The following is a 14,952-nucleotide window of genomic DNA, read 5'->3' as shown; positions in this document are numbered from 1 at the left end:
GTGCAAATTCCATACAGTCACCTGAGGCCGAAATTGAAGCCAGGTCCCTGGCGCTGTGAGGCAGCAGTGCCACTGTGTCCTTTAATAAAATCTTGAAATTGTGCAATTTTCTCATTATTTATCAAAGTATGTTTTCTGAATGCAAATTTTTTGTCTTAATTTAGCTTGAAGGAGAGCTGACACTGACACCAGGTTTTATTGCTCCTCCCAACTTGGATTATATGGGTTACCATAAGTACATTGACGAAATGCTGCCTCCTGAAAGCCCAGTGCTGTATGGGCTGCACTCCAATGCTGAAATTGAGTTCCTCACAGTGATGTCAGATAATCTCTTTCGGACATTAGTGGAGATGCAGCCGAGAGATTCATCTATTGGAGAGGGATCTGCACAGACTCCAGAGGAAAAGGTCAGATTTACTGTACAATTGTATAATAAGGAATTAATTTTTCTAATATATTATAATGTTAATATACAAAAATTGCATTATGTCAGAGTTGATTTAACTTGTATTTTTCTTAATGTATATATAAAAATGAACAGAGTGAAAATACCGTTTTTAAATTAAAACAAAACACTAGTGGTGCACAGCAAATCAATCGGCATAGAGAGAATATCTCTTGCAATTGTATAATGTCTTTAATATAATAAGACACCCCAAGGGATTTCACAGGAACTTTATCAAACATAGTTTGTGGAGTCACATAAGGAGATAGTAGGACAGAGGACCAAAGCTTGGTCACAGAGGTTTGTAAGGAGAGGGGAGACTGAGAGATTTAGGAAGTGAGTTCCAGAGCTTATGGACTAGGCAGCCGAAGGTATGGCTGCCAATAGTAGAATTATTACAATTGGGAATAAAATGGGGATCAGAATTAAAGAAGCACAGATATGTTGGGGGGAGGTGGGTTTAGGGCTCCAGGAGAATAACGAAGAGTTGGGGGGGGGGGGGGGGGGGGGGTGCAAGGCCATGGAGAGATTTGCAAACAAACATGAGAATTTGGTGTTGCCAAAATGGGGGCCAATGTAAGTCAGCAAGCACAGGGCTGATATGTTGGTGAGACTTGCTGTGAGTTAAGATATGGCAGTAGAGTTTTGGATGAGCTCAAATTTACGGAGGGTGGAAGATGAGAGGCCAGAAATAACAGTATTAGAATTGTTGGCGCAACTTAACCACTTCATTGAGCCTAGCACGGATCTGAGAGTGCCGGTTAAATAGTGGGAATGGCCAAAATCGAGACTCGTGCCAGGCGTGAAACGTTTGCTATCTAATTGGCCTGGACCCAATGGCAAGTTCCAGATTTCGCCCAAATGTGGCAACCATATCATTGACCCTTATTTGCATTCATTTGAATATCATTAGCAAGATTGAAGTCAAATGCAACAGCCTCTCCAGCAAGAAATCACACAGGCATCTTTTTATACTTTTTTTAAAATGTGAAGTTGTCGCAATGGCTGCTGAGGGAAACTGAGGGGGCGGGTAGCCATTTCCATTTTCCAGCAGGCAGCTCAACAGCATTGGAGCTGCTGGCCCAGTACTCGGGGGAGGGGACCCCGACCCCCCCCCCCCCCCCCCTCAGGCGGGTTTGGTCAGGGCGCTGAAGTGTTCCAAGTCAGTGGTGGGAGCACGCATATGGTCAGTGTCATTCTGTGCAGCCACAGAGGGTATTCAGTGGAGTGTGCAGCAAGATGGCTGCCTTGCAGATCGCAGCAATGGCTGTTTGTGCCTCGATGTCCCGGTCCTGTAAGGGTCCGCCCCAACCCCTCGACGCGCCCCCTCATCACCCCCCCCCCCGGTTGCTTCCTGCCCCTGCCAGACACCCCACCCCTACCCTCCCGGCCAGCCCATGGTCGCGCCTCTGCATGGCTTACCCCTCTTTCTCTCTCCTTCAGGAGCTGGTTTAGCACAGTGGGTAAACAGCTAGCTTGTAATGCAGAACAAGGCCAGCAGCGCGAGTTCAATTCCTGTACCAGCCTCCCGAACAGGCGCCGGAATTTGGCGATAGGGGCTTTTCACAGTAACTTCATTGAAGCCTACTTGTGACAATATTATTATTAGCCACGGTTGATTTTCCCGATTTTTAGGACCACAACTGAAACTCTCCGTCGATAATTCGACCCGGCAGAGGCAAAGCATCGCGGTGGCCCCGGAGATTACCGGGTCAGGCCCACTAATGATACGGCAATGGCCGATCCTCCGCCCAATCGCCTTTCCTGGGGCGAAATTCTCCGACCCCACGCAGGGTCCGAGAATCGGCCGGCGGCGCCGTTATTCCCGCTTCCGCCATGTAAGGAATTATCCGACCCGCCATAAAACGCCGTTGTTCAAATCCCGCCGGCCGCCAAGGAGAACAGCTGGCGCCGGCGGGATGTCATGTTACTTTTAGGGTGAATAATTCTCCGGCCCGTATGGGCCGAAGTCCCACCGACGTGGCCACGGGTCACGTCGGCGAAAATCAAAGTAGGTTTATAACGGCGTCAACCATTGATGATGGTTGACGCCGTTCAGTAACCTACATCGAGTGCGCGGGGGGGTGGGTAGTGGCGTTGGAGAGGGGTGGAGAGCGGTGGGGAGGGGGGGTAGCGGCATTGGGGAGGGGGGTAGCGGCGTTGGAGAGGGGTGGGGAGGGGGGGTCGCGGCGTTGGAGAGGGGTGGGGAGGGGGGTAGCAGCTTTGAAGGGGGGGTAGTGGGGGTGGGGTGGGGGGGGCTGGGGGGTGGGTTGCGGCGTTGGGGGGTGGGTTGCGGTGTGATGGGGCATGCAGTGTGACAGAGCCGGAAAGGTTGGCTCCACAGGGTGCCACCTTTAATGGGCACAGCGATCTGAACTAGAAGTAACTGCCCACCCTCACCCTCCAATGGATACAGAGGACAAGCATCAGGGTCTCTGCCCCCCACCCCTCCACTCCCACCGCACAAGCATCAGAGGGACTCAATTCCCTCTCTTCACAGCCCCCCCCCCCCCCCCCCCCCCCCCGCCCCACCATGTCACGATCATCAGGGGCTCCCCACCACCAGAAAACATAATGGGAACCCCCCCCACCACCCACCCTAAACGGGGCTCCCCAGATGATCCGCACCTGCACTTCCCCCGGCACAGGTTGATACTGCCAGTTTGGCCTGGCTGGGGCAAGCCAACCCATGGCACAGTGGGTAGTCCATGGCACAGCCCGGTCATGTTTTCCCCCCGCCCCACTCCCGGGCTGGGTTCTCATATTTACCATTGCTCCCCTGGGGGGATCCCCTCGACTGATTCATGCATGTCACGTCAGCGAGGTAAGAATATTAAGTGAGGGGTTTAATGCCACGGGGAGCTCAAGGGCGTGAATCTGATAACCATATTGATTAAATTTAAATAGCTTAACGCTGTTGTTTCTGGGGTCGAAGGAAGTTTCACCTGCCAGCGTCAGGGACTCGGAGGTGAGGGTAACATCCGGGCTTTGAGGGACATGGCCCGGCAATGCCCTGGCACAGCCCCATGGCACCCTGGCAGTGCCAATCAAAGGGCAGTGCTGGAGCAGTATCAGGTTTGATGTGCAAGAGGTGGTGTCAGGTTGGTGGTGCAAGGGAGGCTCATGGGCAGGGCCTCTCGGGAACCCTGCTGTGGGTGTGGCGATGATGGGGGGAAAGGATGATGCTCCCCCCCCATGCCGCAACCCACCAACCCCCCCTCCAACGCCGCTACCCCCCTCCAACGCCGCTACCCCCCCTCCAACGCCGCTACCCCCCTCCCCTTCCCCCCCTCCAACGCCCCCTTCCCCCCTCCAACGCCGCCACCCCCCCCTTCCCCCCTCCAGCGCCGCTACCCCCCCTCCAGTGCCGCTACCCCCCCCCCCCCCCCAGCGCCGCTACACCCCCCCCTCCCTTCCCTTCTTCCCTCCAACACGCCACTTCCGCAGCGGCTGAAACTGACACGTACAGCGTCACTCCGCTGCTGGCCCTTTCGGGACGGCAGATTTAGGCCTTAAAAGCAGGCCCCGATGCCGGAGTCACCAGCGCCGCTTTTGCCCGCCGGTAATGGGCGTCATGTAGGTCTTCGGTGAATTTCGCCCCTTATTCCGGCGTCAGCCGATGGAGAAGCCCACCCAAGGTATCTCTCCTTTTTTCCACCACTTGCATCAGTCCTCCATTGCAACATGCCAGAAGTAAGACCCCCTGCCTAAAGCATCTCTACACAGCTTTCCTCCCCCCCCCTGAAAAGGGACCCTGTGTGGAACCTGGAGAGCATTCCAGACAGAGGCTGCGGGAAGCATTATAGCTGTATTATTTACCTTGCAGCTCCACTTGTCCATTCCTCGAAGGAGGGCAGCTGTATCTCTGTCTGGTTCCCACAGATCCATTATCTGCAAACCATTCAAAGCTTTCCAGTAGTGGTCTGTGATTGACAGCTAGTAAAAACCATCTGCAGCTTTGATCCATTCATATCCTTTCAAGCTTCAGAGGCCTAAGTGGTGAAGCCCCAATGTTTGTAAACATTGCCCGCATTAAAGAGAGGTAAGTTCAGTGAAATCACATGCTTGAGTGATTGGAATGAACTTAGTGCTTGGAATGCACTTACATGGAGCTGCAATATTAAGTATTACAGCTCTAATGCTTCCCAATGTCCCTGTCTGGACTGCTCGCTAGCTTTCAGACATGGGTCCCTTTTCTCCGTGGGTGGGGGTGGCGGGTCTACCTATTACAGGGGTCCTGGGGGGGGGGGGGGGGGGGGGGGGGGCAGCTGCGGGACCTTGTTATTGTACTTCCCGCTGAAGATGGTAGCCCAAAAGCGGGATTGCCTGTGATTTCCTCGTATTCCATGCCATGCCTAAATTTGCAAGCCGTGAAAACTGAATTGCATCCTGCTTTATGATCCAAAGGGGATCGAAAAACTGGTGCAATTCAGCTCCGGCGAGAGTACATAGGGTGGGATTCTCTGTGGACAGGATCCTCTGCTTCGCCGGCAGCACACACATTCCCGTGGATTTCCCGACAGCGTGGGAATGACCACAATGGGAAACGCCATTGGCCGGCTGCTAGGACGGAGGATCCCGCTACAGGCGGGGGTGCGCCGTGCCAGAAAACTGGTTTGGCGGGACCTAGAATGCAGCCCATAGTTTCCCAAACGGTGAATCCAGCACCACATCTTTTCTGCAATCATAGAATTTACAGTGCAGAAGGAGGCCATTTGGCCCATCGAGTCTGCACCGGCTCTTGGAAAGAGCACCCTACCCAAGGTCAACACCTCCACCCTATCCCCATAACCCAGTAACCCCACCCAACACTAAGGGCAATTTTGGACACTAAGGGCAATTTAGCATGGCCAATCCACCTAACCTGCACATCTTTGGACTGTGGGAGGAAACCGGAGCACCCGGAGGAAACCCACGCAGACACGGGGAAGATGTACAGACTCCGCACAGACAGTGACCCAAGCCAGAATTGAACCTGGGACCTTGGAGCTGTGAAACAATTGTGCTATCCACAATGCTACATTGCTGCCCTATGCTTAATCGACAGGTTTTTCTAACAATGTTCTCTTTGACTCTTTAGAAAGACATCTCAGTAAGTTACAGGGTGGCTGAAAAGAAACGGGTGAAAACAAAAAAATCGGTCTAAGAGAAAAGTCTCAGGAGGCTTTTTGGAGATAGGAAGGAAGGAATGTGGCAAAACAAAAATGATGTGGAGGGTAGTGGAGGAGCACAAATTGGTGACGCACCTGAAATAACTAGTTGGCTGTAACAATTATTCACTTTCTTTATCTGAAACAGACCATTGCTCAGGATCATATTTGTGTTGGCCACATAGAGATTTATTAGTTTGAAATATAAATGAATTGGTGAAAGGCTATCAAAATTAGATGTCAGGAATCAACAACATCATGTTGAGTCATGTGACCAATTTGGCAATTTGTCACACTTAACATTGAATTGTTTCATGCAGTGCTGAACTTCATCAGTCACACCATTTATAGTTTTGTACTTTAGTCTGATTTAGTGGCATGCACGCTAAAATAGACAAACATAAAAGATGAGCACAACAGGAGTACTTTAAGAGTCACTGAGTCATATATACACATGGGAGGTGAAACAGAAAATATTCATACGGTCTGTAATCTAAGTTCAGATGTATGTCTTGTTCACCATAAATTGTTTCAATGATTCATATCACTGCCAAAAAATAATTAAACATATTTGAAATGAAAAGCAATTATCTGTGCCACAGTTCTAACTCTGCACTAATTTCCTTCAGATGAAGAATATTCTGGATGATATTTTAGAGAAACTTCCTGAAGAGTTCAACATGGCAGAAGTTACAGCAAAGACAGCAGAGCGTACTCCTTATATTCTTGTTTGTTTCCAAGAATGTGAACGTATGAACATACTTACACGAGAGATCAGGAAATCACTTAAAGAACTGGACCTTGGACTGAGGGTAAAGTTATTTCACAATATAGTATCTTGAGGAAATGTAATAGGCGCTGACACACATTTTTAACTGGTGGGCTGGTGACAAATCCAGATCAGACTGATCCAACAAAAGCCTTGACTGTGTAACAGCTTTTAAAAGTCTCTAGATAAAACGAGTCTGAGCTGTCTCAACCTAGGTCCCAATGATTAGGAGCCAAGAGAATAAACATACTGAAACACTAAATTGCTGCTCATTATCCGACATGCTGCAAGAATAGTTGGCATGCAAATTGAAATGTCACATTGGTACAGTTGGGAGCTCCTTATATTTAGGACGAAGCGCGGTTCTTGTGGAATGTAAAATGAACTTTACCCTGAACTTCATGTCAGCATTTAAAAATATCTAAAACAAATAATGGAAATGTGCAGGTTCCCAATTAGGAGAGTGGAACAGAACAGATAGAGACATATTTTCTGTGTGAAATTCAAGATTAGAAAATATAATTAACAGAACTAGATGAGATTTTTCTGTTCCTCTTTGTACACAGGGAGAGCTGACTGTCTCAGCTGAAATGGAAGCATTGCAAGCAGCATTGTACTATGATAATGTTCCTGAAATGTGGAGCAGAGTTGCATATCCATCTTCATATGGACTGGCACAATGGTAAGAAAAATTGGCTTCATAAATGAATCACTTACTAGTTAATTGTACAATTCAAATGAACAGCTAGGAAAAATACTTTGAATAGTTTTTTTGAAGTTTTTAAAAAACTTTATTTTAATTTCAAAATCAGCATTAATTTATTAACACTACGCATCTAATTCCATTTCAAAGTTAGATTAACATCCCCTAGGGCTGCACTGTGGTTAGCACTGCTGCCTCATGGCACCAAGGACCCGGTTCGATCCCGGCCACAGGTCACTGTCTGTGTGGAGTTAGCACATTCTCCCCGTGTCTGCATGGGTCTCATCCCAAAAAACAAAAGATGTGCGGTTTGGATTTAGCACACTAAATTGCCCCTTAATTTTTAAAAAAGAATTGGTTGCTTTAAATTTATAAAACTAAAAAAATGTTTTTAAAACATTTCCCGGGACAGAGTGGAATATAAATAACAAGGAAATACTTCAAAAGGAGTCATCTTTCAACTTCAGACTTCCAAATGGGGAGCCGATCCCTCCAAGTGCAGAGATTAAAAACTCAGGCAAGGTCTGTGCATGAGTTCCATCCTGTTCAGTTAGATGGTTGGAAAATCAAGGGCAGTGCATGGATTTGCATTTCCTGCTTGCAGTAGGAAATTAGATTGCATCAGATATTCATGATAGATTAAAGATGATGCTTCATAGCTATTCCCAATGAAAGACGGCTCTATGAATGCCAGATTATGAGATATTATTTGACATTTCATTTTTAAGTGTCACTGCTCCCATGAGCACATTTAAGGTATTTTAACAAATTTACACGGCCAGCAGACGCGCTCCTTGAAGGATTCACCCCTGTCGGAGTACATTGCAATGAATCTGATGGATCAATGAGGCTCCCAAAGGCACATTGGAGGTCTCTAACAAAGTCGAGAAATTGCACAGGCTACCACAGATCTTTCATGGCAACTTCACTGGGAGGACAGCAAAAAACAAATTACATTAAAGACCACTTACAATAATTGTCTTTCTACTGAAATTACGGCAACAGCTTAGAGGAAACAGAGAATTTGAGGCCCCAAATTATAGAAAGAATTCCCATTTGTAAAACGTCAGACGTGTTGCTTGAGTTGTGGGAATTCTGATGTACATATTTTTGTTGCAACGTACCTCTTTGTTTCGGAGGTTCAATGATGTTATTCTACGTTGCCGTGAACTTGATACTTGGACTCAGGACCTTGGACTTCCTGCTGTTGTCTGGCTTTCTGGTTTTTTCAATCCTCAATCTTTTCTTACTGGTAAGTTTAACTGGTGCATAAGATACAGGTAAGAGCCATTACTATGTTCCAATATCACAAAAAGACATTTGAAAATATAATCTAACGGGATAACAAGGCCCTGAAATTCAGGGGACCTCACAGAAATTAAAATCCAGGGGTTCTTGGTGTACTCAAGTTGGGGTTACAAAATTGCTAAGATTCATTCCAAAGTGAGATTCTCTTTACTAGTTTCACATAAGAGTCATCAACCATTGGCATCTTCCAGTATTCAGAAAATAATGTGCTGGGTTGTTCTTTTCAGCAAACAAGTCTCAAGTTCTTTACGTGGCCATGCAATAAAGCAAAATAAACCAGTGAAGCCAGAGGGTATGAAGCATAAATTGAAGCTATTCAGCAATATTATTTATCACATTTATTTGCCACATCATGAAACTGTCTTTACACTGCACTTTTTAATCATCAAAACAACTTTCATTTCTATAGTGCCTTTAATATTATAAAATGTTCCAAAGCCTTCTACAGAAGCTATTATCAAACATAATGGAGCGGCACAGTGGTTAGCATCGTTGCTTCACAGAGCCAGGGAGCCGGGTTCAATTCCCGGCTTCGTTCACTGTCTGTGCAGAGTCTGCACGTTTTCCCCGTGTCTGCATGGGTCTTCTCCGGGTGCTCTGGTTTCCTCCCACAATCCAAAGATGTACGAGTTAGGTGGATTGGTCACGCTAAATTGCCGCCCCTAGTGCCCAAAACGTTAGGTGGGTTGCTGGGACGAAAGAGAAAATGCTGGAAAATCTCAGCAAGTCTGGCAGCATCTGTAGGGAGAGAAAAGAGCTAACGTTTCGAGTCCGATGACTCTTTGGCACATTCTCTGTCCGCATATCTTTGGACACTAGGGGGCAATTTATCATGGCCAATCCACCTAACTTGCACATCTTTGGACTGTGGTAGGAAACCCACGCAGACACGGGGGGGGGGGGGGGGGGGGGGGGGGGGGGGAACCAAGAGGTGGGCTGTGGAGTGGACAGGCACAGAACCCCATTGCCACAGCCGGCAAGGTAACCATGCAGCTGCATCTGCTGCTATCAGCCCACTGTGAACGCACGGCCACGGGTCGTATAGGTGTTCCCCCCGCCCCCAGTCAACACATCAACTGTATGGGTGCGCTCCAGCACAACCAGTGCCATCTTGTATGGGTAGTGCAGTGGTTAGCACTGTTGCTTCCTAGCGAGACCGTCCCAGGTTTGATTCCCGGCTTACGTCACTGTGTGGAATCTGCACGTTCCTCCCAGATGTGCCAAAAGACGTGCTTGTTAGGTGAATTGGACATTCTGAATTCTCCCTGTGTACCTGGACAGGCACTACTTGGGGATTTTCACAGTAACTTCATTGCACTGTTAATTAAGCCTACTTCTGACAATAATAAAGATTATAAATAAAGATTATTATGAGTGTGCGTAGGGACTGTAATGTGTATATGCAGCTTCAGCTCGTTAGCCTCCCGAATGTCAATCATGGACCCAGCGAATCCCACGCTGTTTTTCATTGGGATCAATTGTGCTCCAGGTGGTGCTGGTGCTAGCCCCACCACAGTTGCTGAATTAATCCAGGTTCAGTGTGCTTTTCTGGCTTGAAAGTCCACAAGTTCTGCATTGTCTCAGAAAAGGAGAATCCCGCCGCTTGTATCTGTCTTCACTATAGAGGTCGCATGTAACATCCCAGAAATAGCTGTAAATCAGGAATTGAAGGGGGGGGGGGGGGGGGGGGGGGGGGTGGAGAAACTCAGGAAAATTACAATCACCAGACAAGTGGCAGTAAGTGAAATTGTTGGGTCTGTGGGCTGACAAATCGTGTGATCTCGCAGGGCTTTGCCCAAGATTTTAATTTACCAAAACTTCCTAGATTCGGGGGAAGGTTCCATTAGATTGGAAGTTAGGAAATGCAACTCCTTCATTAAAAAAGGGAGGAAACTACAGGCCTGTTAGTCTAACATCTGACATCAGGAAAATGCTGGAAGCCATTATTAAGGATGTTATAGAAGGGCACTTGGAAAAATTCATGGCAATCAGGCAGTCAGCATGGTTTTTGTGAAAGGGAAATCATGCTTAAACAATTCATTGGAGTTCTTTGAAAGCAACAGGTGCTGTGAATAAAGGGGATCTAGTGGATGTACCGTATATACATTTCCAGAAGGTATTTGATAAGGTGCCACATCAAAGGTTATTGAGGAAAATAAAAAGCTCATGGTGTAGGGGCAACATAGAGGATTGGCTAGCTAACAGGAAACAGTTGGCATAAATGGGTCATTTTCTGGTTGGTAGGTGTGGAGAAAGGTGTGCCACAGGGATCAGTCCTGGAGCCACACCTTTTTACAATTTATTTAGAATACTTGGATGAAGGGACTGAAGGTATTGTTGCTAAATTTGCTGATGACACAAAGATAGGTAGGAAAGTAAATTGTGAAGAGGATGCAAAGGAACACAGATGGGTTAGGTCAGTGGGCAAAACTCTGACAAATGTGGTTGCTGACCGAGAATGGCTCTGGGTTAATAAACTTGTTGCATTTTTTTTAAATTCCTTATTTTGAAATTCCTCCATGGCCTCACTCAACCCTATTGCTATAATCTACTCAAACTCAACTCTCAAGATATCTGCACATATCCAATTCTGATCTCTTCAGCACACCCAATTTGTATTGCTCCACCATTGTTGATCATGCATTCAGCTGTCTACACCATATACTTAGGAATTTCCTTCCAAAAAACATACTTTTCCTTTAAGATACTTTTTTACCCAAGTGGATAATTCTTTTAAGTGTCTGCCTTAACATAACCTGATTTGCTCAATGCTGATGAGGATTTTGGGAGATTTTACTTCATTCACTTGGTGTTTTGCGACTGACACCAGCTATGGCTGAAGAGATGGGGATTGAAGTTTCTCAGATTCTTTCAAGCACTGTGACTGGGATGGAGTGACAAGTCCACTACACATGTTTTCCTGGCCCCGCTGAAGTATTTAGTATCTGGTTGACACAATGCCTGGCTAGATGCAACAAGATTATAACAAGGATAGAAATTGTAATGCGGGCCAGTTGGTGAGCTGGAGATGGGGTGGATAGTGGTTGGATGAAGTAAGGAGCATGACCAGAATTTTACATTCCCCTGCTTCCAGGTCTATAGGTGAAGTGACGATAAGACTTCTAAGGGCCTTCCCACTGGATTCCCTTCTGCCCTGCGCTTAGCAATTGTACTCTGCGTCGAGTGAGGTCTAGGTCAGCCAGCCTTTGCCTCAATTGAAGCCCTTAAGTGCCCAATTATTAGTCACATAAGGACCATTTCCACCAGTCTCACTTTTCAGGTGAGTAGGAGTTCAAGGGAGGCGGGAGGCGGGCGGGGGGGGGGGGAGACCCTGTTAAAGCTTTGGGGTAGTGGGGGTTGTGTATCCATCAAGCAGCCTTTTAACATCAGATGTCCCCCGTCCCCCAAAATGGTCAAGCCAATGCAGGGACTCCTTCATTCCCCATTTCCCTTCCCCAGCCTTTCTACTGACCCTATCAGGCAGTAGAGTCCAAATCCTAGTGTCACGACTTCCTGGACTAGTGTGCAGTAAATTCTAGCCCCACTTGACCCTGAGATCCAAGATTTTATTTAGAATACCCAAAGTCCTTTGTTAACAAACTCCAGTCACCAGGTTTGTAACTTCAACACAAGTAACCTTTGATTATGTACAGTAAACAGACATTTAAGGATCTTTGATGCACTGGGATGACTTCTAGTTAGTGTATTTCTGGAGTTAATCTTTCATTTTGGTACTTCCAGGCTTGAGATGTGTTTTTCTAATTCCACCTATATGTTTTAGAATTCCCTTTATACCAAAGACCTTAAGGGCCAATATTCTAAAACGGCGAACAGGGAACTCCCTCCCTGACTCCAGTACAGGCCTCTGTGAGTGCTATTCGGGTCAAACTCTCCTTTCAAGTTATCCCCCGGTATAACTCATACCTTCACTGAAGAATTTTACTTACTTACCCCTTAATGGCATCGATGTCACGGGTCCTGCGTTCTTAAGGAAGTGAAGTAAGCTAATAACCACTTTTTCAGGTTAAATTATTTTATTATTAACATACTCTTTTCTATTTCATTAAATTAAAACATTATTTACTTTTGGATGTTGTCTGGTTGGTTGTTGAGGCCTTCAGACTCTCTCTCTCTCTCTTTCTCTTTCAAGTCTCCTGGTCATCTCTCCTGGTGCAGTTTTCTCTTTTTCTCCTCTTCTTTCTTCATTGGCTGCTGCTCCTGCTGCTGGGCCGTCTTCCTTCTGGTCTGGTCTGCCGTTCTGCGTCTTCCTTCTGGGTCTGGTCTGCCGTTGGGCCGCTTCTCTCCTGGGCCTTCCCTCTCCTGGGCCGCTCCGCTCCTGCTGCTGCTTCTGGTGTCCTTCTTCCTTCTTCGGGTGCCGCTGGTGTTCTGCTCTGGTCCCTTTGTTCCTGCTTCTTGCCTCGTGGGGAGAAAGAGGAGGAGTCTGAAGCCCGCGCTGGTTTCTTTGTTTTGGGGTTAGTTTCTTTGGATTCTGCTTTACCTTCACAAGTGGTTTTTGTGCCCAATGTTCAACCACTGCAAATGTTTCCTTCTTCACTCTCATTTTGGCATAATGCGTAAACACAGACTTTATAAAGCTCCTTGGCAAAATTGGTTTCTTTTGTTTCTGCTGTTCTGGAAGCCCGCGCTGGCTGATCTCTGGCGCGAGATCGGGACCTCCGATAAGGATCGGACTTCGGGTCTTAAAGGGGCAGTCCATCACAATTTTCCAACAACACAAAGAGATTTTTTAAAACTTTTTCTTTTCCCTTTCTCTTGCTGCAGGTTGTAATAACCATTCTGATGGACTGAAATTGCTGCCCACAGTTTCTGTGCCCTTCAGCTGCCACCAACCTCTTGTGGGATCTTTCCCTGCACTCTCCCCGATCAGATATTGGCAGACCTCTATGTTTCAAATGACACATTCTGTATTTTCCAGAACAGATGATTTTCTCTGTGGCAAGGTTTTTTTAACTTCCCTGCAGACTCCACATAATTTCAAGTTCACAGCAAAGGATGGGTCAGGCCGTGGCTACTTTCAGAACAATAGATCAGTCCTGTCACTTCAGCAAGCATGAAAGTCTAAATGCCCAGTTCTCTCAGAAAGCATCCCGCCAGAACCAAACACTGACACCAATCAATCTAACTCCATCCAAAACTGGTTTCTAAGATCCACCATGTGCCAAGGACTATAAACAAATCCTGGGAACAGTGTCCCGACAACAGGCTGTTTCAACATCAAGTCTTCTGCTTAAAGGCACATTCTGACTGACTAAAATATAAAACATAAAATGAACTGAAATAAACAGGACTCTTACACTAGCCACATGTTCAGGCTTTTCCTCACATTGTTCATGTTTACTGACTCTCCAGCCAGTTTCTGTTTACCGCTTTATAATTCTAAACACCGCTATCAAATCTCCATATCATTTTCTACTCTTAAGAACTCAGTTTGTGCTTACCATATCCTTTTACCTGCACCCAGAATTGAGACACACTACTCCCACTCGGGCTGAATTAGTGTTTGAAATAGGTTTATCAGTAACTTCCTAACTTTTATACGTCTATTTATGGAACCCAGGAACCTCAAGGATTTATGCAGCCCCCCCCCCCCCCCCCCGCTAATTGACACTGATCGTTTGTCCCACCTGAGCTACGTTTGATCCTAGTGAAGGTGAAAAGTTAGTGATTACAATTTCAAAATCCGATGGAAAAGCTCGTACTGGTCCGAAGGCAAAAGTTATGAATGTTCGCTGTTGACCTGTGCATAAGTGTATATATATAATGATAAAACGTCAGCAGTAAATTAGCACTCTTCACAACGGAATCAAGATCGAATTCACTGATATGATGGACGTAACTTTGGCTGTAGAAGACCAATTCACAAAGTTTGGGCTGTCTCTACTTAATAGGCTTGATCTATAACTTAGCAATGGCTGATATTGGAAATTTTAAAAAATAGGCTTTGTGCAGGGTACTGTAATAAAGTTACAACAATGCCTGGTGTTTGACTAGAGTCCCAAAAAAAAATTTAAATTCCAGTCACACAAATTCAAATCAGGAATGCAGTGTTCTCAACAGCTCAGGCAGCATGTGAAGCGAGGAAGGCAAGAAGTCATGACAAATACAAGTCATCAAAAATATAATACTAATTCTGAAGGGGGAGAGAACTAATTGTGTTACATTTTTAAGCAATTATGCAGAGCATAGCCCGAAAGAATGAGTGGCCTTTGGATAAGATGTGCCTGTCTGTGGATGTCACCAAGAAGACCAAAGAAGATTACGGTCACCCACCGAGAGAAGGTGCCTACATTCATGGACTCTTCTTGGAAGGTAGAGGTGAACATTTCTATTTTAACAAAATTGGAATCTTAAATTGTCACCCACATAAAATGATAAGTGTTTTGTTACAAATTCTTTAGCTAGCAGGTTTAGTTTATACAGGGTGATGCTTGAACAACCATTTATTTAGCAGGAAGTAAGGTAGTCAGACTATTATCCTGACACAACCAATAAAATTGAACTACATTTCCAAAATAGTAGAATACAACAAAGAGGAAAATATGACCAAACAAATCAC

The 14,952-nt window shown here is 46.2% G+C and overlaps 1 protein-coding gene across 2 annotated transcripts in view; it reads left to right on the top strand.

Annotated features, from left to right (window-relative positions):
• The window catches only part of LOC119966149 (dynein heavy chain 11, axonemal-like), a 622,669-nt gene that overhangs the window by 606,209 nt on the left and 1,508 nt on the right, over positions 1-14,952 (top strand). For both annotated transcript variants that reach the window (XM_038797431.1, XM_038797432.1), the window contains 5 exons: positions 165-407; positions 6,225-6,407; positions 6,931-7,046; positions 8,207-8,319; positions 14,565-14,705. In XM_038797431.1, the coding sequence (XP_038653359.1) occupies positions 165-407; positions 6,225-6,407; positions 6,931-7,046; positions 8,207-8,319; positions 14,565-14,705 (796 nt within the window). The remainder of the gene's footprint in view (positions 1-164; positions 408-6,224; positions 6,408-6,930; positions 7,047-8,206; positions 8,320-14,564; positions 14,706-14,952) is intronic.

This window comes from Scyliorhinus canicula, chromosome 5, assembly GCF_902713615.1.
Source record: "Scyliorhinus canicula chromosome 5, sScyCan1.1, whole genome shotgun sequence".
Taxonomy (NCBI): Eukaryota; Metazoa; Chordata; class Chondrichthyes; order Carcharhiniformes; family Scyliorhinidae; genus Scyliorhinus; species Scyliorhinus canicula.
The sequence above is the reverse complement of the archived record's forward strand: the minus strand, read 5'-3'. Positions and strand labels throughout refer to the sequence as shown.